The 23,670-nt window shown below is 31.4% G+C and overlaps 1 protein-coding gene across 3 annotated transcripts in view; it reads right to left on the bottom strand.

Moving 5' to 3' along the window:
• Nucleotides 1-23,073, bottom strand: part of LOC134685369 (uncharacterized) — a 33,998-nt gene extending 10,925 nt beyond the window's left edge. The window contains exons 1-2 of one of the 3 annotated variants that reach the window (XM_063545072.1): nt 22,695-23,073; nt 19,675-19,773 (exon numbers count right to left, since the gene is read on the bottom strand). In XM_063545072.1, coding sequence (XP_063401142.1) covers nt 19,675-19,773; nt 22,695-22,791 — 196 coding nt within the window. In that variant the 5' untranslated portion in view covers nt 22,792-23,073. The remainder of the gene's footprint in view (nt 1-19,674; nt 19,774-22,694) is intronic. The other 2 variants (XM_063545073.1, XM_063545071.1) reach the window with 2 other exon arrangements.
• Between the last annotated feature and the right edge of the window lie 597 nt (nt 23,074-23,670).

Genomic DNA, 23,670 nt, shown 5'->3' with positions numbered 1-23,670 from the left:
TAGGTGATACAGACTGGAAAAAAGAACCTTTATTAGATATACAAAATAGCTGTATTTTGTACTAAATATATGATAAATGGCAAAATCCGTATCACATGCCGTATCACCCTCGACAAATATCATCCCTCGGGCCTAAAGGCCCTTGGGCTGATATTGATGTCTCGGGATGATACGACATATGATACGGATTTTGCCATGTATTATTCTCTATTTATCATATATTTAGTACAAAATACAGCTATTTTGTATATCTAATAAAGGTTCTTTTTTCCAGTCTGTATCACCTACCCTGTATCGCATACCCCGTATCGCATGGCTAAACCCGTATCGCATGGTAAAACCCGTATCGCATACCGTTTTTTTTTGTTTTTTTGTTGTTTTTTTTTTTAACTAAAGTCAGTTTTTTAGGGGTTTTTTTTTGCTTAAGAATTTTTTTTTTTAAAATAGGTAATTTTTTGGAATGACGTCATTGTTTGGTATGTAACGTCACGTACATCAAGTTTTCATATTGTATGTGACGTCACGAACTTCAAGTTTTTACAACATATTTTTTGGCACACTCAATGCAACTATAAAAAATACAAAACACTTAAATATATACAATAATAAACAAATTATTTTCCAAACAACAGATTGAAAGGTAACCTAGGTGCTTCGTATAAATAATTGAGCAGTTATTCTAAGGCTTTCAAACAAGACAAAAGCAGAACTGAAGGTAATCCAGTGCTATGGATCAGAAAACAGTTCATATAATATAATACTCTTCTGTTGAAATATATGATAAAGCGTATAATACATGGCAAAATCCGTATCACCCTCGACCAATATCATCCTTCGGGCCTAAAGGCCCTCGGGCTGATATTGATGTCTCCGGATGATACGACATATGATACGGATTTTGCCATGTATTATTCTCTATATAACTTATTTGAGTTAAGTAAGTGAACAATAACTTGCATGCACATTTTCGTAAAAAATCACCGTGGGATCAAAACTAAGTCGCATGCCCTGAATCGTTTGGATGTATTCATTGATAGTTTAGACAGGCTGAACATAACTTTTTATTATCATTTGCTTTGAGCTATATAACTTTCAATAACTGCGAGAGTTCCTATATCTTTAGATTATGTCTTTCGTCATTCTGTTATTTCTTTTATGTTTCGTGTCGATCTGATAAGTCAAGCCTTCCCAACTGATTTTTTTTACAGTCTGATAGTACGGTGTGTTGTGCCAGTTTACGGGAGGGTTAAACGCTCACAAAGTTTGTGTACCCCTCCACATTGTATATTTGCCTGTCCCAAACTTTATACTTTTTATCTAGTGGTAATCGATAGTTGCTGTCGGTCTACGATTTTCGCTTATAGTTGCGTTATAAGTCAGGCATTTTATTTTTTCGTAAAATTTTTACTTCATATTTTTTCATATGTGACCAGCCACAACATATCCAGAAACATGTTCTTGGATTAATTTGCACTTCTCATAAGTGCAAATTGGAACCACACTTTTTTTTGTCGTAGAATCATCAAATTTGGTTATAATGTACCTCTGGGGATAAATAACACAATACAAAAAAAATTTTGGTGTGGCTCGCCCGGTTCGGCAACTGGAGTGAAAACAGTGACAAAATCCTGTAGGATATTTTTTTCTCCCATAGGATTTTTAAAAATCCTACAGGATTTTGAGAAATCCTACAGGATAAAGGCATAATCCCATAGGATATTTTTTATATCCTACAGGATATTTAAATCCTAAGGGATTTAATAAAAATATCCTATAGGATATAGTTTCTCCCTTAGGATTAAAAAAGTCCCTTAGGAAAAATAAAAGCATTTCCTATAGGATATTTTTTATCCTACGGGATATTAGTCTAATAAAATAATCCCATGGGATTAAAAATATCCGATAGGATTAATAAATATCCTAAGGGATTTCATTACAGAAATAATATCCTGTGGGATAAAAAAGAATCCTAAGGGTAATAAAAAAATCCTAAGGGAGATTAAAAATCCTAAGGGAGATTAAAAATCCTAAGGGAAATGAAAAATCCTATGGGAGAAAGAGATATCCTATAGGAGAAACAAATATCCTATGGGAGAATGAAATATCTTATAAGAGAAAAATCTATTTGTGAACAAAACCAAAGAACAGTTTACTTTTATATGTTTTTTAGTAAGTAAGGATATATTATTTTATTGGAGCAGACCAAATATTCCTAGATACAATTGTTCAAGAATTGTTAATTTTTCTACCAATGACACAAATTCCCGATAATTGTACTTTAAACATGGAGCTTGCATTGAGTTACTGCTACTGGTCCGTTTGTTATTTTGTGTTTATTATTGCTATTTGCGTAGATCCTTCTGTTACCTATTCCTACATCTGACTACGGCTTCTTTTAAATCGAGTTTTCTCTTGTTTTATGCATTGTAGTTGTTTATTCCTTATTTGCTAAAGGAATAGGGGCCGGTTGAGATATCAAAAGTCATGAGTATCAATCATCGCCTGTCTCAAAGCAGAAACCTATATCATTTGGTAATCTCATGTACTTTTTTTCAACTTAAGTTCAAAAGTGCATTCTAGTGTTTAGTGTAGCAACCATTTCGCTGAACTATTATACATTATTGTTTAGTGACCAAAAGAGGCGGACTTTTCTTTCTGCATAGAGGACTCGTCATGGTTCCTGTACTCAACCGACTTGTTATTTTACTGAGACATGACTATGACACCATCTGAACAAAAACTGTGAATAAAATCAGAAGCAATTTTAAAACAACACATGGTGTTGGGGCTAAGAATACCACCAGCTTTTCATTGAAAGTAATGACAAGACAGAAAAATGCGTCCAACGGGTATATCCAATACGCTACAATTACTTAAACAACTTTGAAAATCGTACATAAGTGTTTTTGATATGTATTAAGTAGAGCTTGCTTTCCGTGAAGATATTTTTATTGTGGAGATGTCTGAATAGATTTGCCAAAAACCATACTTCTTCGATTGTGTCCTCAATATGCATGTAGTATTTGCAACTGAAAATTTACATTAACTTTCAACATTACTAAGTATTTAATTTTGGATGTAACGCGTCTTCTGATTGGCTGACGGTATTTTGTTATGAGCCCATAGACATGATTTAGTCATGTGACCGTGACGTCATCAATGTTTTTTCATGGTTTCTACGGTTCAAATTGGAATTTAGAATTAAATTATAAGAAATGATTGTAATATTTTTTCTGTCTATTCGAAATAACATAAAAAATGTGGTGCACACTGTTAAATAACCAGCTAAGTGCGCTATTCAAATTTTTTATGTTATTTCTTCATAGACAGAAAAAAATATAAGTCATTCCTTAAATAAATTCTTCAACAAAATTTGATAATGACTGAAATTTTATGGAACTAAAAACTAGATGTTCTAAAGACAGTATTGTTCACCTGATCTATGTGCATCTCTGACAACAGACACCTCAACACGTTAGGCTAGAATATCATTCGTAACTAAAACTTAAAAAAAAATCATTATTGCTGATAATTTCAGAGATTAAAAGGACAAATCATTTTGCTTTTGTTTTATTTCTCTTCCGATAAATATTTTCGTGTGCATGGCTTTGATGGGCGCCAACTCGTAAATTAGAATATGGTCAGCTTGTTAAAATGTTTATACGTGTATTAAAAAGTTTTATCAAGAAAATGTAATAGAAATGTCGACAATAACAAACTGAGATATTCTATGCTAAAATAGATATTAATGTATTCAGTGGTATGAGTGCTAATATTACAATTGATTTGGCAATGGAGAAAAATGTTCCTATCCATCAAAAATTTTAAAACTTTACACACTCTCTGTTCTCTTTGATTTTTTTTTATATAAACCTATTTCAATTTCTAAGTTGTGGTCCCTTACGCGGAATTTTGTTAAAATTTGAAGACTATTAAAAATTTCATAGGTCAAAGAACAGCCTTTAACATTTGAGGCTTTTTATAGCCAAGGCTCCGTTTAGTTTAAACAAATTTTATTCAAAATTTGACTAGGTCAAAGAACAGCCTTCAACACGGAGCCTTGGAAATTAGAACATTTGCAATTAGAGGCCGCAAGAATAGTAACATTTCCTACTAATATTTACAAAACCTAAAACTTTATATTCTGAGGTTGCCTGGGAATCTCTTTTTGATGTTGATTGATTGTTGGTTGCTTTACGCCGCATTAGCACAAAAAGGCTATATCGCGCTTTCTTTTTGAAAGAAGAAGGAGAAGAAAATTACAGATGTTTTAAAACATGAACCAAAAGCATGCACCAGAATATCTATGTAATCGTGTACCTCCTTGTGTACCAAGTACAACCAACTACCCGTTCCGAAATAGTCATGATATTATTGTTCCATTTTGTAGACTTTCCCTTACTACTGAATCGTTTATTTCCTCTACTATACGTGAATGGAATAAACTTGATCCAAAAATTCGCAGTGTCGACTCTATTTCTAAATTGAAGGAAGCATTAAAAAAAATGATATTATATAAAGCTGAAACGTTTTATTTGTACGGCTCAAAGAAATTGAATATTATCTTAACGCAATTGCGATGTTCCGCTTCATTTTTAAACAATGACCTATTTAGAGCTAATATTATAAATGATCCTTCTTGCCATTGTGGGTCCGATATTGAGGATGTCTACCATTACTTCTTCGTTTGCACAAAATACACATTATGTAGAAAAAAACTTATTCCATAACCTTAACTGGCTATCTGAAAACTTGGTTTTTGATACAAAACTATTAATTTGCGGACACCTGGAACTTTTGAACGAACAAAATATCAAAATTTCCAAACAAGTTCAAAATTTTATAAAAAGGTCAAACAGATTTCTTCTTACTTGACAGAACATTATTATTACTGACACGGAACGTCGTCGTTGTCATCAATTCACAAGTCATCGTCACAAAACTATACGACTTTTCAAACTTTCTTTTCTTCTTTTTACTCTCTCCTCTTTATTCACCTATGAAAGCTAGTATTATATTGTATAAACTGTTTGTTTTATGTGCACGAGAATCACATTATACATTAGCAAACGACAACCACTGAACAACAGATATCTGACATAGGACGGGTGGAAGCAAATACAGTATAGGTGTATATGTTTAAAAGCCTTAAGTATACGAATAACTCCAAAGACTTACGTTACAATGTTCTAAATGTTACCAGAACCGTATGTGTTAATTAAGAGCAAAATATATGATATTTATAAAACAACTTCTCGTTCTAAATATGCATGAAATACTTGCCAATGGACATTAAGCAACCAACAATCAACCAATCAAATTTTGCTTTAGAACACAATTAAACAATATAAACCACAATTGTGTTCATCACTTGTTGTGTGTTGTCTGTTTGTAAAAAAATATACTGAATTCGTTTTTGTCCAGAAATATATCCTTAAGACAAGTTCAAGTATGTAAATAAATGCATAAGATATCGTGAGGTAGTTGAAATTATTCAGTTTCACGACGATCTTTTTGTATTTGCCAACGTCTTTAATATGCAATTTAACTTGTGTATTGAACTTATTGTCCATTCGAAATGACAGTCAAACCTGACACGTGTGCCCCTAACGTGAGAATAATACACACATCGCATAGTTAAAGATAGTTAAAGGCCAATACTAAGCTTAATTTAGATATTTACTTTATTTGTCCACCATATCCGTTGGAAAATCCAATTATTTAAAAAAAATACAGATTTAATTTTTTACAAGGATCTCTAGTTTCGAATTTCACTTTACCTTAGTTACTTTCATGGAACATCCTGATCAACAAAAATTAAACCATGAATCAAAGAATAAGGGAACGAATATTTAACTTCAAAACGAACGGGATGGGGGTTGTGTTTCGTCCTAAATAAAAAGATATATTTTGATCCCCAATTTTATGCAAGAAACAATTGTGGCCGGAGGTGAACAAAATATTTCAAATAGATTTCCCATGACTTATAGTGATAAATTTATAAAGTTTGAACAAGGAGGGTCAAATCACCTCCTTGGTTTTAAAGAGTCAGTAGAATGACAGTATACTTAAATTTATCAAAAATAGATAATGTTTATCTTCGATTATTGAACGAAATGAAATCAGTAGTTGACAAGGGATAACAAATTTAAAATGAATCCAGATTCATACACAGATTGATGTTCAATAAAAAGGCGGGAATTGTCTTTTTCTTTAATTAAAATATATTTGTTTCTCTCGTTTAATTTCATATTGAATAATTTCGTATACTAGTAGTATTACGTTTTCTGTGTCTCTTAGATTTTTTAAGAATACATTCTCGCATGCTTAAGCATGATAAAGAAAGCACGTCAACTGTTTGACTCGTGAAAATATTTTTCAACTTTTTAAAGCTTCATCTGTGTGATTGAAATTGTCGAAAGATTCTGATGGAAACTTAATAATAAAAAATGATGCAAGTACAAGGGACCAGACGATATGATATAATTGGCACTAAGGAATGAAATATAGATTGAAGTAAACTATTTCAAAATAAATAATTCAACATTTTATATTAATTACATCTTTTTAAAGAATTACAAAATTTAATGTTTTATCGACACGTGCCACGTTCAATATTGATTGCCATCTGTGTAATCGATTGAAATTCATGATCATTCAACCATGGAATCGCTAATCACGCACGTGTGTACAAACAGTTTAACTATGAATATGTTTTTTTCGGCGACCGTTTTTTTCGTCATGTGTTTGGTATTTCAATTGGTTTATAAAACAAATTATGGATATCAAAAGGTCAATCAAAAAAAAAATACTCCATTTATCATAAAAAACTTCACAAATTCCAAGAAATGGTTTGACAATAAATAAATATATGTATCAGCTTTGAAGCTATTCTATAAAATATCTGTGACTACTTAAACACACATACTGTTATAGTAGTCTCGGAAAATATATACAACGTTAATTAAAACTGCGGAAAAAAACTGAATCTCTTTGTAGGTGAAAAACGGAAAAAACGAAATTGTAAAAAATATATATTATCTTTAAAATTTATTAATATATTTATTCTAGTTTATTAATCAAAGGTTGATCACCAGCAGTATGTGTGCCTTACTAGTTTAATGTCGTGGACTGTGATGTATGCTGCCACCTTCGGTTTGTTACGGTTCATTAAAAAAGAGGGTCAGGAGGGGGTCGATGAATAGAGAATAATGGGTTAAAAGTGCCGAATAAAGGAAAATAAATAATGACTACAGAAACATAGAGAAAAATATAAGGAATAGAGAATGACGAAGTGCTTATATATAAAGAACACAGAAAAAGACTGGAAAATTATAGAATTAAGGACCCCCGTACAGGTCCTCATAAAATTGACACATCTTATTTTCACACCTAGCAGTTTCTTGGTATATATGTCGTGTACAAGTTGCGATTTTGTACAGGTTATAACATGTACAAAAATGTTGTACATGTTATAACTTGTATGATGCAAAAATACAAGTTATAACATGTACAAAAGTACCCCATACATGTTATAACCTGTACAAAATATTGCTTAAAAATGGTTTTAACTTGTACAAAATTTTAAAATAAATCTTAAAGAAGTAAAATATACATTTAAACTCACCAACGCATAAAGAACAACAATAAATAGGCCAGAAGAACGTGTCTTTTTCTGTTAAGGACAATGATCACAAAGTTTCAGAAATATATGTTTCATGAATAATGTTGGCAAAATGTGTTTTCATGTTATTGTATGTTTTATGCAGTCCATCATGGTTGAAATAAGTGTGAAACTATTTACTAAAAGCTTGCATTCCTCAATGACAATTACATTAGATACTAGTTTCTAAATTCTTCCAAAAAATTTAAGAATGATTCTTAATAATTTTGGGAAATACTCCTCCCTCTCTTGTTTATAGCATGCAAAGACTAAAACAATGTCGTAAATGCTTACTCTGTAAAAGCAAGAGAGAGCTGAAATAGTTTTCATTGGACCACGCTTCATTATCAATATCTTTGGATCTACTGTTCAACATTTTTGGCCTTCAGCATGACTTTTGTAAATTTATAACTCACTTTTTGTTTATAAACTATAAGATCATTGCATGAGGCGAATGTCATTTTGATGTTTTAAATATATATCCTCTACTTTGAAAGCATTTATTTGTAGCCTTTGGATGTTTTATGCTCCATTGGCGGGTTGTTGTCGTTAGACACATGTCCCATTTCAATTCCCAATTTTATTTGTATTTACACATCTATCCTGGCCTTCCTCTTATGTCTTTTAGTGTCAACTAAAATGAAAGTATTTTACTATTGCCTTCAAAGTGGACACTCACAATTGTAATTCATCAAATAAAGATATGTTCATAGATAGTCATAAGAGGATCATAAGACATATATCTTAGGACAGGTCTTCGGAATGCTTTGTAATACCAACCCCTGGACATTAACTGTATCAAAAAAGGACAATACACACTAACATGAAGGAATTATACAGTAAAAAAGTTATGAAAATATTATTGAGGTCAATATCATCTGTTATTCCATATTGGTATTATTGTAGTAGTTTTCTCTATATGAATAGGATTTTGAATAAAAAAGCATATTCACCTGAGAAAGTATTATTGACCGCGCTAAAAGTCACTCACTTTTACATGCTACGTTATGGTAAAATGTTTCATGTAAAATTTGTTTTGGTATATGTTTGTCATCAAATACATTTTCTTTCCTCGGAAAATGGAATAAAACAATTACTGTCTTTTGTTTCGGTAAATACGGGGTTTTATTGACTTTGAAAAACTGATATTCACCTTTTTCAAAAGTCAATAAAACTGCATATTTACCTCATTAAAAGACAGTAATTGTATATCATTCTGTTGCGATAATAAAAACATATTTTTATTTTTTGATTTTGTACAAGTTAAAACCATTTTTAAGCAATATTTTGTACAGGTTATAACATGTATGAGGTACTTTTATACATGTTATAACTTGTATTTTTGCATTATACAAGTTATAACATGTACAATATTTTTGTACATGTTATAACCTGTACAAAATCGCAACTTGTACACGACATATACACATAGTGGTCAGCGTACATCTTCAATGTTCAATTAGGTGTGAAATTTTAATCTTGTGATTGAGATTAAATATAAAAGATGAATATAATGATTATTTCATTAAAGTGTCGTATATAGTATATCTTAAAAGTCTCTCATAAATCTTTTTAAGATTGGTACATGCAATGCAAATGTTTTAATGTTTTAAATCTATGTATGTGAATCTCATTTTATGTTTGTATGTGGTGAGACTATAATAAAATATTGAATCTTTGAATCTATATTGGTCTTACAATTAAAACAAAGATCAAAAACCAGCCTTCATAGAATTACGAGACACTAAATTTACAATAAAATTAATTAATATATATATAATTATGAATTAGTTACAACAAGGATATGTATAGTTAGACACACATCTTTATCAATAAAATCCAGGATTTGTTTAGTAAATCTTAGATGAAATTAAAATAATATCCACATTTGATATTAGTAACAAAATTAACGAATAAAATCTTTATTAAAATGCTAATAATCTGATGATAAATATTATAAATAAAATTGTCAATTGAAATGATCTTTTCAAAAGAAAATAAAGGTATATAAACTTGGGATTTTATTTGAAACACATCACAGTAACCTTTTTGTAAGATACAAATATGCACAAAGAAAGACAAAAAGATATATTGTTTGTAAATCAAAATTTCATAAAAACTTTTTTCTTCTAATAAAAAAACACTTTTTAATGTACGAGCTAAAAACTTTTGTATGTATTTACAGTTCATATGAGCAATACATCTTTTCTCTGTGTTCATGCTGTCAAAGTTAATATGTTCACGTGATTTTTGAAAAAGTTCATATCGGAAGTCTGTATATAAAGGACAGATCATAAAACATGTATTTCGTTTTCCACACAGTTCGTACTACAAAATTTACAAAGCCTATCATTAATTGGTATCTGCGGTATGGAATATCGTTCCGTCTTAACGGCTAGCGAAGTTATGATTTCGCAGATAAAAATATGAAGATGTTAAATAAAAATACTTAAATCTTTTTCACAGACTTTTTCCCAACGTGTACGCTTGGATGATATTTTTGTGACTTTCATCCTACTAAAAAATACATGTAAATCATGGGATCCGTAGAAATACCGCAAAGGACCTCATAAGTGCACTACGGAAAATATTCTTATTTTTTTAAATTACCATGGTCTGTTGTTTTTAAACTGTTGATATTGGAATTAGGTAAAAAGTCAAAGTTGAAATCATAAATAAGTGTTCCGTGAAAATAGTTTTCGAAAATCTAATTTGTTCATAATTCTTTAAAGTAATAAACTTTTTTGAAATAAATTCTGATGTTCCCTCATCTGATCACCAGCATGCCTAAAGGTATTACTTCAAAAGGTATTGTGAGGGTTGTGAGGTGACACGTCCAGGTATTCAAGTGATTTCCTGTCTGGCTTGCAAGTTCACGCATCGTTTCACTTCTGCAGGTATTGATCAGTGTACACGGCCGATAACTTATAACTTTCCATTTTGAACTATCAGATGTATAATATACAACTCTGCCTTACTTGTCATTACTAAACTCATACGCTTGTTTATAAATAACATTTCTGGTGTAAAGAATATGATTCATAAAAATATAAATAATACCCAAAAAATAAGATTTGATGAAAATGAAATCTATTTAAATATTTTTTCCTAGGGTGAATTTGGGAAAATGTAATATATACTCGTTGTCAATTGTGAAGGACAGATTGGAACATACCAGAAAAAAATGTACGCACTTGTCGACGATTCGTGTATACGACTGGGTAGAAAGTTACGGAACTAAAGCGCAATTTAAAATATATACATGTATACATTGAACATAAGAAAAAAAACATATATTTTTGAATAAGTTGGGGTAAAAGTTTTGAAATAGACTAGTCTACGTATGCCAACAGTATATAATCATCGAATGTCGTTAGACTTTTGTATACCAAAAGAAGAAGACGAAGAAGAAGAAGAAGAAGAAGAAGAAGAGAACCAATTTGATTTAAATACAGGTCGATGTTAAACTTCCTTTGGTTCATCGAAGTTGTGGACAAAATAAAATCACAGATTTATATATTTCAATAAGATTGTTCGCGAACAAAGGAAGGAATTCGTCATCACAATTGTTATATATGCCACTGGACGAACACTAATTATCCCTAAGGGATGTGAATATTTTGCTGGGAAACTATTGAGTATCAAAGTTCCAAATTAATTTCGGGATTTATTTTCTTTCTTGGTATTCAATAACAGAAAAAAGAATAAATTGCTTGTCCGCTAAATAGGGGTATTCTTGTCAGATAAAAGAGTTTTAGTTATATTAAAAATTAGGGAAATATGACATTAAAATGGTTCTGTCCTTTTTTTAAAACATCGTTAAAAAGATGTGTGTGTGTGTCTAAGGTGAACGCCACAAAAACCCGGTAATACTAGTACGAGAGTATAGCATGTAAACTTTCCTTCTTATAAAAAATAATGGTTTTATTGGAAATCTTTTCATACAGATTGACAACTCATAGTCCGATATGCATGTAATATTTGCCACATGACGCCTATAGTTCTTTCTACCATCATCATCTTATTATTATTCTTAAAATGGGAGTAATGTACCTTCAGAGCTTCTCCGTGTTATACACTTGTGAAACTTAATATATAGACGAAATTTCGGTATTGAAATGAATCTACATCTCACAAACAGGTTGTTTAAATAACGATTTTGAGTAATCACCTAACAAACCAATATAAATGTATGGCAAGATATAACCATGAAGAAATTTAGTTTTTGTCAGACGCAAGAACTCGCAACTATCATAAACTTATACGTATATATGCATGCAGTTTCAAATATCAAGAACAAGCGGTCGATGTCGATAGTCCGTTTTCTAACTGTTCAGAGTTAGACATGTCACTTGTTCATTCTTGGAAGCCTTCACATTCCCCGTCCAACGATGGGAACTCTTTCTGGTTGTGTTGACTCTAAATGCTTGTATGGTAATTCTGTCGTTTATCTGTACAAGTGGTTGCATTTCCTCTCCTTTCCCAACAAACAAACAAAGAAACGCTACTAGTCTGCTTTCTCTGGAGCTCATCCTCAATGGCGCTTATACGTGAAACTTACATGTATACAAATATTGATTGTTTCAAGAACAACAATGTAGGGACTAACTATTCTAATTTCGTCAATATCAGTTATGCATGACTAAAATATAAGTTTTATTACAACTACTGTATTATTTATTTGGATTAATGACGGCTGTCATGTTCAACATTGCACAAATATTATCATAGAATTTTAGAAAGTTATCTAATATTTTTTCGACACGTGCCTCAATCAGTTGATTGTCACTTTTAGTGTAATCGGTAGAAATTCATGTTCGCTCAACCCTGACCCGTTTATAATCCACTTGTATATACCGATTTTAACATGTATTTCAAATTGTTCTCTTGTTGTTTTTTGTTTGTTTCTTTCTTTCTTTCTGCCGTGTTTATTCTGTCTGGTATATTTTTTACTTCTAAGGTAATAGCGTCTTTTCAACTCTTTTCAGTTTTTGGAAATGTTTATCCTTTTAATTTTAAAAATACAAATAATTGTACACACTTCATGTAAAGGTTAGGATAAGTACTTGGTTGCTTAACGTCCAGTGGCCAATACTTCATTCATTATTCTGATGTCAGGAACCATGCCTCACCGCAAGGTTTTTAAAAGAATAGAACACAGGCAAAAGCAAAAAGATTATAATGACTACCTTTGCTGCCTAGGTCTCTATTTAATGATTTATGTTTTATGGGATACTAAACTCCTGTTCTACAACAAGTATATTGTCTCTTACATTTGTAATAATGGCAGAACGGGCTTTAGAGTCATATAATTAATTTAACTAAATTATTTAGTTCTCCCACATTGTGAATTATATTTCTTACATCACTGCTTATTACATAATACAATAAAATGGTATTCATCTTCAATTGTTGAATAAAGATAAATTAAAAAAAAAGCAGCATTGACATCAGTTATAAAGTTATCGTTCATAGAAAACAGTATGATTTATATTCTCTTTTAAAAGCGTTATATGGTATTTACCACTTGGTGTTTTTCTATATCACTTCTGTAATCGAATTTTGAAGAACCCCACGGACGCCACATACTCTCATATGTCTCTCAAGGTACTAAGTATAATGATAGTCTGTAAACTCTTGTGTTGTAAATAAGGAAATGGAATCGCAAAAGATTTTTTTTCTCAATTTGTATCTCAAAATTGGCTTCTTTAGATAAACAAAGAAGCTTATATAGCAATTTCCTTAGAAAAAAATAAAACAAAGGCAAATTTACACAAATTTCTTTTTTTTTATTTTTCTTTAATAAACTTGAAATTATACCACGCTAAACCGTCAAAATATAGAGTAAATATATTCCTACTTGTATGGTGGTGGGTTTTGTTCTACATTCCTTAACGTTGTGGTTGTCCTACAAAGGATGTGAAGATTTGGAAGAAGAAGAAGAAGTTAGGTTTATTCAACAACAACCATTAATTAATCAATTAGTAACGATCAAAAGACAAATGTTTATTGGATAAGGTTGATTGAACATGATGATTTGGGATTTTTCAATAAGCCGTTGGTCACGTGCCAAGTGGCACGGGTTGATCTAAAATAACAATATATATTGATACCAAACTTTATAGATATGAGGTATTAACTGATATCCTCTTATATCCATGTTCTGTGTTATCTTAAAACATCGTTTTAGTTCGAAAACATTCTTCGTAGTGCACTATCAGAAATCCTTTGCGGTATTTCTACACACCGGTAAATCATGTGGCCTATTCCCCCCATCCCGTTTATTAGAGTAAAAATGTATTACATGGTTGCATTGAGCAATATCGGGTAGTTATACTTTATGAATGCTATAGAATTCGTACAGATTAAAGATACAGAATGAGAAGATGCACCTGAATTGTGGTTCCATTTTGCAGGCTTTCTCGGAATCGTTTATTCCTTCAATAGTTCATGAGTGGAATAAACCCGATACAAAACATTTCAGTGTCAACTCTATATCTAAATTTGAGAAAGAATTGAAAACAAAAGCGATGCTCCGCTGATTTATTCTAAAACTATGGAATTTTTCCAGCTTATATTACAAATGACCTTTCTTGCAAATGTGTGTCAGATATTGTGGATCGGTACGTCTAAAAAACAACACAGGACTTCCTGTACGAATAGGGACATAAAAAGTATAACCAAGGCAAGTTATAAATATGCATTCGGCATTTTATTTATTTAAAAAAAAATATTCGTGTATTCAAAATTTGTGTAAATTAATTAGAATTATCAATATAGAAGTATGTTCTCCAGGTTGATCACAAATCTCTCATTTTTGTTGCTCGTTTTGTGCAAACTTGTCATACGCAAAATCTGTATGTTATTATATGTAAAAATATCTTTCTTTGTACCATTAACTTGGTTTTATAAGAAATAAAAAATCTTGATAGAAAATTTAATTTTTGATCTTATACCTTTTGTTTTGATAAAATCAATTCAATATTTGAGAAGCTATTTACAAAAACGTTAAATACACTTTTCGTTTTGTTTCAACTTTATAATGAAACTCTTCCTCAATTTCACCTAATTTTACATAAAGTATATATAATAAATAAAATGTTCTCTTTAACTATTTTGCCATCTATCAATTGCAAAAGACATTTTTTTTTTATTATGTTCCAAGTTCTAAATCTTCAAAAGAATATCTATTTTTGTAACATATAATACCAAAGAAAGCTTCGCAAGTTGTACTGTTTTTTGGCATAATTGTTATTATTCTCCCTTTTCTGAAACTCCTGATAGAATAGAACATCATTAAACAGCTTACATATATATTTTTTGCAATTAAAACTCATTCTTGTCCCGTATGACATTTCCTGAACGAGTGAAAATCTGAAATAATTATGTTAATGAGCTTATATCTTTATTGCGGTAGCCTATTATTGAAAAAGGTTATAATTTTAAATTTCATGAAGTAAGATTCATACCACCAGAGACATTTTTATACTAGTAAACAAAAGAAACGACACAAGCCAAAACATTAATCATATAAAATAAAATAGGATACAAAAGCTTTGCTCATTGTGGAAAGCCGTAAGGTGACCTACATGTATAGTTGTTAATTTCTGTGTCATTCGTCTCTTTGGCAATCATACCACATCTTCTTTTTTATATAAATTTGCGTTCATCAGATTCATGTGAACTTTGGTGGTAAGCAATAGTTTGAAGTTGTCTCATTCACAATCGAACCACATCTACGTCCAAAACCGGGAATTAAAGCTGCAATAGGCATTGATTAAAAAACAACAGCATAAAGCATCGTAGTGGCCATTTTAGCCTGTTAACCATATGTGGATGAAAAGTTTAATCACACCATTTTTATAATATCAATTCGAGGAAATTAAACCAAGTACATGAAATAAAAATCAGTACAAGGAAAACACTTCTCTATTTATTAACGATTAAGTAGATAATGAACGTTGAATATGCCTTATGTCCAGACCTGTCCAGAGACAAATTCAAGTTCAAAATGTTATACTGAATATGAACCCTGTTTTAGACTGATAGTGTCGAGAAAGATTTTTAACGTGCTAGTTCACAAGGGGCGTATGATATTTGCGCCGATTTTGAAATTTTTCATTCTTTCATTTGCGCCGATTTCATTTTTTCATTTGCGCCGATTTTATATTTTTTTCCTAATTGATTTACATGTTGGTTACAGATAAGTTCATACTTTTACATTTGGTGAGCACAGAGTATAAAGACAAGCCAAGAGACATTGCAATTGGTAAATGGCTCTCCCAATGTTTCGGGTTACCATTCCTTTCCCTAAATGAAATCGATAACTGCTTCACGTTTGACATTGTCTGACGCTTCGCTCCTTCTGATGACAAATGTCATACATTCTTAGCTCGGACAACGTATAAGTACATATTCCATAACGGTCAACCAATTTGTGATGGCGTCCATAAAATTAACGAAGGGATGAATTCAACTTCACCATTTGGAACTCTTGGTTTAATAGCTTACCTGCTATTAATATCTATGTAGCAGCTAGGCTAGCCACCCGTTCAATAGTCATCAATCTACATAGCCCTATATAGCGGATTAGATATTGAACGCAACCCAAGGTCGTGTTCAATATCGTCGCAGCTACGTACCGGCTACATAGCTGCTATCTATATCTATGTATATTTGTATTTTACAAATTGTTAACGTATGTAAAATACCAACAAAACTGACGAATCCATCTTAGATGACAAAACGTATAAAAATTTAAATCTATGGGAGAAAAAATAATCCTATAGGACAAAGTTAATCCTAAGGGAAAACAAAATATCCTACAGGACAAAATTTATCCTAAGGGAGAGAAAAAAATCCGGTAGGAGAAAAAAATATCCTATGGGAGAAAAAACATCCCACAGGACAAAATAAATCCCTTAGGAGAAAAAAATATCCTAAGGGACATTAGTTTCTGACAAAAAGTCTTTCATGATAATCCTATAGGATAAAAAAAATCCTATCGGATTTAACATTTTTTTTGAAAATCCTACAGGATTTTAAATCCCATAGGATATTAATTTTATCCCATAGGAGATAAATTTTCCTATAGAATAAATAAATCCGATAGGATTTATATATCCCATAGGATATTTAAAATATCCTACGGGATTATGACTTTATCCTACAGGATTTCTCAAAATCCTGTAGGATTTTTAAAAATCCTATGGGAGAAAAAAATATCCTACAGGATTTTGTCACTGTTTTCACTGCAGTTGCCGAACCGGGCGAGCCACACCAAATTTTTTTTTTGTATTGTGTTATTTATCCCCAGAGGTACATTATTTCCAAATTTGATGATTCTACGACAAAAAAAAGTGTGGTTCCAATTTGCACTTATGAGAAGTGCAAATTAATCCAAGAACATGTTCAGGGTTATGGAGGTAGAACGTCATTATGATACAAACGCCGTAAATTATATGTGCATGACTAGCCACTTCCAGGCTAAGGAGGGAAAATTGTCTAAAATTTGCTTTTTGTATATTTATGTAGAATATTCAGAAACAAAATTCTCTGTCATTTTATTATGACATATTTGTTGTAATAGCAATGAAACGAGTCATTTCGAATAGAGGTATGAAAATGAGACTGTTCTCTGACGACTTTTATTTGTTGAAGGCACTAATATATAAAATACAAAATCATTGAATTTGAGACAATATCTGAAAAAGTCTAGTTTTTGGCAATAAGAAAGAAAAAAAAAATCTTTAGACCCGGTATTTTAATAGCACAAATCGAAAAACAAATATTGGGGGTCTAGGAACTGTTGTCTGTAATTCAAACAATTTCTTATAAAGGTAACAATGGCAATTTTAAAAATAGTACAAAAAAAATCCAGTTCTTTTCTGTTACCAAAGTGTATCAATTTTAAAAAGTTTCTAATGGGAATAAGGAATAAGTTTAAGACATTATTAGGGGGGGGGGGGGGGGGTTGAACAATTAAATTACAATATTTTATTGGAAGAAATATAAGAATAAGTGTTTAAATAGCAAGAGTTGGTGCATTATATAATTTAGTCTATACTGAAACTTAAAATTTTCAAAAAAGATGGTTGAATAAAAAAAATAATTGCTGGTGAAATGCGGGACATGGAAATAAGACTTTTTTCAGATATTGTCTCAGTTATTGGCTCTTAGTGGTTTTCAATAGCGTATTTGAATAGAATTAAATTTATTACAATACAAACAATTCTTAGCTCTATTTTAGAATATGTAATTTAAACTTGTTGAAATGAAGTAAATTTTAAATTTGTCAAAGTAAGCTTTAAGAATACCTTTTTTTAATTTAGATTTATTATGCATGTCTCTAGACATAGTATGCGACGCGTAACAGTTTATAAGTAGGTGTTCTCATATATGCTTTTGATACGGTGCATTTATTATGGATATTTTTCATACTTCATTTATGAAAGAAAATCTTTAGAGCATTTTTGTTTTGTTTGTAGCTCAATTTAAAACATGTTATTTAAACTTGTTGAAATGAAGTTAGTTTAAAAGTTGTCAGACTAAGCTTTAAGAATTTCTTTTTTATTCAGATTTAGTATGCATGTCTCTAGACATAGTATGCGACGCGTAACAGTTTATAAGTAGGTGTTCTCTTATAAGCATTCGATGCGGAGCATTTATCATGGATATATTTCATACTTCATTTATGAAAGGAAACCTATAGAGCAGACATTTAATTTTTTTCATATCAATTTAAAATGTAGATTCAAATATTTTTCACTTAAAACGATACAGTCAAACTTCTTCAAAACGTATAAATGATGTTTAATTTGGCGTCCGCAAAAAAGAAGTCAAGGAATGTGTTTATCTCTTCTTCACAAATACGTATTTCATTGAATCTCGATATTTATCATGTTAATAATTTTTCTGACAATGACAAGCAATATTTGATGAATAAAATTATTATGTAGATAAAAAAAATAACAATGACGTTCTACCGCCATAAGCCTGCAAATGTCATGGCGGGTTACATATAAGTGCTTATATATGGTTGAATGTACGGTACATAGTTTGTTCATTGTTATAGGTGTACGTGGACCTAAAATGCGGAAGCTCGCCTCGTTTGAACATCTCATTGTCAATCATACCACATCTTCTTATCTTATATAGTACAATATCAACAGTATACCATTTTTACTTCATCAGATGCATATTTCTGCAATTTATATATTTCAGAATAAAAATAGGGAATGTGTCAAAGAGACAACAACCAGACCTCAGAGCAGAAAACAGTACAAGGCCACCAATGGATTTTCAACAGAGCGAGAAAATCCCGCACCAAGTAAGCTCAAGAACAGAGTGGAAACATCTACCAAAAAATAAGACATTTATAACAAATATTCGCAGAACGATCAGTAAACATATTCTTCCTGTATTGAAGGCATTCGGCTGTTTTATGCTCTTTGATCGGATTGTTGATTCTTTGACACATTCCCAATGGTCTTTCTCAGTTTTATGACATGGACATTACATTAATGAAGGACAAAGCCAAATAAATAGAGGTAAAACTAACGCCATGATTTCTACAATAAACACAATTTATTTAGATAATAAATACACCTTATGTAAGAATCCTGGGTTTTGATTGGTTGATAGCCAGTGTATTCTTCACCAATTTACTGTTATCAAATGAATATCGTTCATTTTTTAACGCCGCCGGGATATTTGACAAAAGAATATGCCTTTTTTACCCTCTCTGCCGTGGTATTTGCCGACTGGACGCTTGTAACGTCACGGTCATCAATGCGTTTTTAAACATTAACATTCGGTGTAATTAAACAGATACAACGTATACATGTTCTTGAGGGGTGTTTGCGAAAAATACCAGTCTTGAACTGAATTTCCCTCGCCTTACGGCTCGTGAAATTTAACATTCTCTCGACTGGTATTTCGCAAATACCCCTCCTTAACATGATATATCTGTTTAATATTACCGTGACATTGTTTTAGGGAAGAACACATACCCTTCATTTTGTGAAGTATTTCAACAGAATTCCCTCCATCTGCTGTACAGAAATCAGCAATAACTATTACGTCATCTTCAAAATGATTGCACAACGTTTCTAAAAATGAAAAACAAAACGTGGAGAAATTTAAACTAAAAGTTTTGAACTCGTCTAACAATTTGTTTAGTAACATCTGTACATAAACATCCTTTCCTTGAATTAATTTAAAACTAGTAATTAAAGTACGTAATAGTGTAAAACACCTTTTTTTTGTTGGGATATACAAGTACGCGGCCACTTCTAGTCGGTGTTTTTGTTATATGTATTTCTATTTGAAGTTAAGCCTTTTTCAACTTAATTTTATTATTCGTTCTTATGTTGTACTGTTACACCATTGTCCCAGATTTGGGCGAGGGTTGGGACCCCGCTTATATCATGTTGAATCCCGCCACGTGCATTCTCTTTATGTCTGTGCCTGTCCTAAGGAAGGAGCCTGTAGTTAAGTTTGCTGATGTGCTACATGTTTGTTTTTCGTTCATTTTTTGTACATAAATTATGCCGTTAGTTTTCTCATTTGAATTGTTTTACATTTGTTATTTTCTATCCTCTTATAGATAACTATATATGCGGTATGGCCTTTGCTCATTATTGAAGGCCGCACTGCAACCTATAGTTGTTCATCTCTTGTTGAGTGTTGTCTCATTTGCAATCATACCTCATCTTCTATCTATTTTTCATCTACATCATCATCATAATTGTATGTTTCTTTTGGGTCATTTTCGCGTCTGACTGTCTATACTTATTGATTATGGATTCTAATGTCAAAATTGAACTGGAATATGCTAGTCTCCATTATTATCAATATTGCATTTTCCCGATCTGTTTGTTATTAAAAAAAGGCATTTGCTTTGTGGAATAACTTATTGTAAAAACGTGATTTAGTATTGAAATGAATAATATAATAAATAAATACATGTATCAAAAAGAAGATGTGGTATGAGTGCCAATAAGAACTCTCAACCCAGGTCACAATGAATAAAAAGTACGCCTTCAACACGAAGACTTTGTTCACATCGAACACAAACTATAAAGGACCGAAGGATGATTAGTATGAAACAATTAAAACAAAAATGAAACGTGAAACCAGAAACACTTATGAACCACATCAACTCACGACAACCACTGAGCATCATCCTCCTGACTTTGGAAAGGTGCATACACATGCAACGGGTTTGAACGCTATAACAGGCGTCTGCCTTCATCCTAACCTGAGATAGTAGTTTAACATTACATAATATATATATATATACAGAAGTTACTCAGAATTCATATCGCTTTTATTAAACATTTGATTAATCACTTACAATGTATCACAGTCAAGCTCGTTTCGAATTATATGTAATGGTGGTTTGTGTTTTAATAATTTGTTGTGTTCGTCTTTGTATGTGTCCATAATTGCTTGCTGTTAATTCACAGCCTAGATGCTTTAAAAGGGCAAATCATTTGGTCATGATAATTGTATCTTGGCCACATTCGTTAGATTTGAATCTATGCAAGTAATTATATTCGATTGTACCACATTTATTGTAAACTAACATACACTTGTTTTGATTGCTGTTTTTTCTGTGAAGCAGATACGATGTCTCAATAGTAAAGCGATGGAGAGAAAGACAATAAAAGTACACAGATTTCATATTCGAAAAGTGACATGGTCGGTGACATGAGGATTCGTAGTATTATTTCACCTGAATAATCATTTGAATAAAAGTTTATACACAAAATCAAACAAAGTAATTTTGTAATTTTTGGCCATAATCGTCACCTCTTGTAAAATTAACTATAAGACAGTATATAAATAAAAGTGGTATTTTTTTTAATTTCCTTGTTCAAGGCCTGGTGTTCAGTTCCATTTGATGACCATTGAAGTAAGGTTTAGAAACCCCATTTGACACAAAGACAAATCTTCAGATGATGGTCTGTACAATGTATGTCAAAACGAGGTGATATTACCGATAATTGATCCATACAACGACACTGTTGTATGTCTATGCACTATCGGAGGACAGTTCCAAGGCAAATAATAACTAGAGGCTCTAAAGAGCCTGTGTCGCTCACCTTGGTCTATGTGATTATAAAACAAAGGATGCAGATGAATTCATGACAAAATTGTGTTTTTGTGATGGTGATATGTTTGTACATCTTACTTTACTAAACAGTCTTGGTGCTTACAATTATTTTTATCTATAATGAACTTGGCCCAGTAGTTTCAGTGGAAAATGTTAATAAAAATTTACAAATTTTATGAAAATTGTTAAAAATTGACTATAAAGGACAATAACTCCTTAGGGGATCAATTGACTATTTCAGTCATCTGACTTATTTGTATATCTTACTTTGATGAACATTATTGCTGTTTACACTTTATCTCTATTTATAATAATATCCGAGATAATAACCAAAAACAGCAAAATGTCCTTAAAATTACCAATTCAGGGGCAGCAACCCAACAACGGCTTGTCCGATTCGTCTGAAAATTTCAGGACAGATAGATCTTGACCTGATAAACAATTTTACTACTTGTCAGATTTGCTTTTAATGCTTTGGTTTTTGAGTTATAAGCCAAAAACAGTTTTTTACCTCTATGCTCTATTTTTAGCCATGGCAGCCATCTTGGTTGGTTGACCGGGTCACCGGACATATTTTTTAAACTAGATACCCCAATGATGATTGTGGCCATGTTTGGTTTAATTTGGCCCAGTAGTTTCAGAGGAGAAGATTTTTGTAAAAGTCAACGACGACGACGGACGACGACGGACGCCAAGTGATGATGAAAAGCTCCTTTGGGCCAGGTGAGCTTAAAATAAATTAGCATTAACAATTTGAAACCTCTTATTGATTGATTTAAAAAAAAAACTAAACTCTATCTGATAAGATATTTTTCCTAAATAAATTGTTTGTGAATATGAAAAATAAAATCTTAAGAATACGGAAGATTTGTCAAACTATTATACTAAACATCATGAACAAAATCAACATACCTATGCACTTGAGAATGGGCTCCGCGGAAGATATGATTATTTGGTTGCACACTCTCATTACATCTGAGTACCGACTTTGTTCATCTGAGTACATCATCCTTTTTTTCTTTCTTTCTGAATAATAATATAATTATTAAAATAGCAACAGACCTATATGCCACCTGCTGCTCACCCACGTGTGAACCTGCTCACCCACGTGTAAAGATGAGTCTTATATCATTGGAGGGTACTAACTAACATGAATGAGTGTATATATCCCTGTGAATGACAAATCTCTCATTGTCAAAATAACCGCACAGATAACCTACGAATCCCGTACAGCTTAATATTCCCGAAGGGTCATTTATAAATACTGATAAGGATATTTAAGGTTAGTAATCAGACGTTATTGGGAACATTGTATTATGGCATGGTATTATAAAATTAAGAATAATGATTAAATTATTATCTAGATCTTTGACATTCCTTTTTCTGTTCTACATTGTCACATCTCAAAAGTTTGACTTCTTTTTTCTAAATCTTTTAGATCCGGATGATTTAACAAATCAAATAAGGTATATAAGAATACTATTTCTTATTTATAGACATATCTATTTTACTTTATCCCTGCATTATAAAAAGTAATCCGCTTTAGACATTTACTAGTATCTGATTCTTTTTGACGACTTTTTCTAACTATCGAAAAAAAAATCATATACATAGCGAGGGTAACAGCTGTATTACGATAAAACTTATTATAATGACTTTTTATATAAGTTTTTTCTTGTTCCTTTTCAAATTCATATTACACTGAACCTTGTTGATAATATTTCCTAAATATAATAATAACACAGCTATATTTTGTGAAATGTCACTACAATCTGAGGTTCATTTAGGGATGATGAAGTTAGAAATTAAATTTTAAATTTAAATAGCTTTTAATGTATTGGTTAAGTTGCAGTATAAAAACAATATTCAATTAAGGTCAATGTAAAAA

This window comes from Mytilus trossulus, chromosome 9, assembly GCF_036588685.1.
Source record: "Mytilus trossulus isolate FHL-02 chromosome 9, PNRI_Mtr1.1.1.hap1, whole genome shotgun sequence".
Classification (NCBI taxonomy): Eukaryota; Metazoa; Mollusca; class Bivalvia; order Mytilida; family Mytilidae; genus Mytilus; species Mytilus trossulus.
Note: the sequence above shows the minus strand (reverse complement) of the source record. Positions and strands in the feature narration are given on the sequence as shown.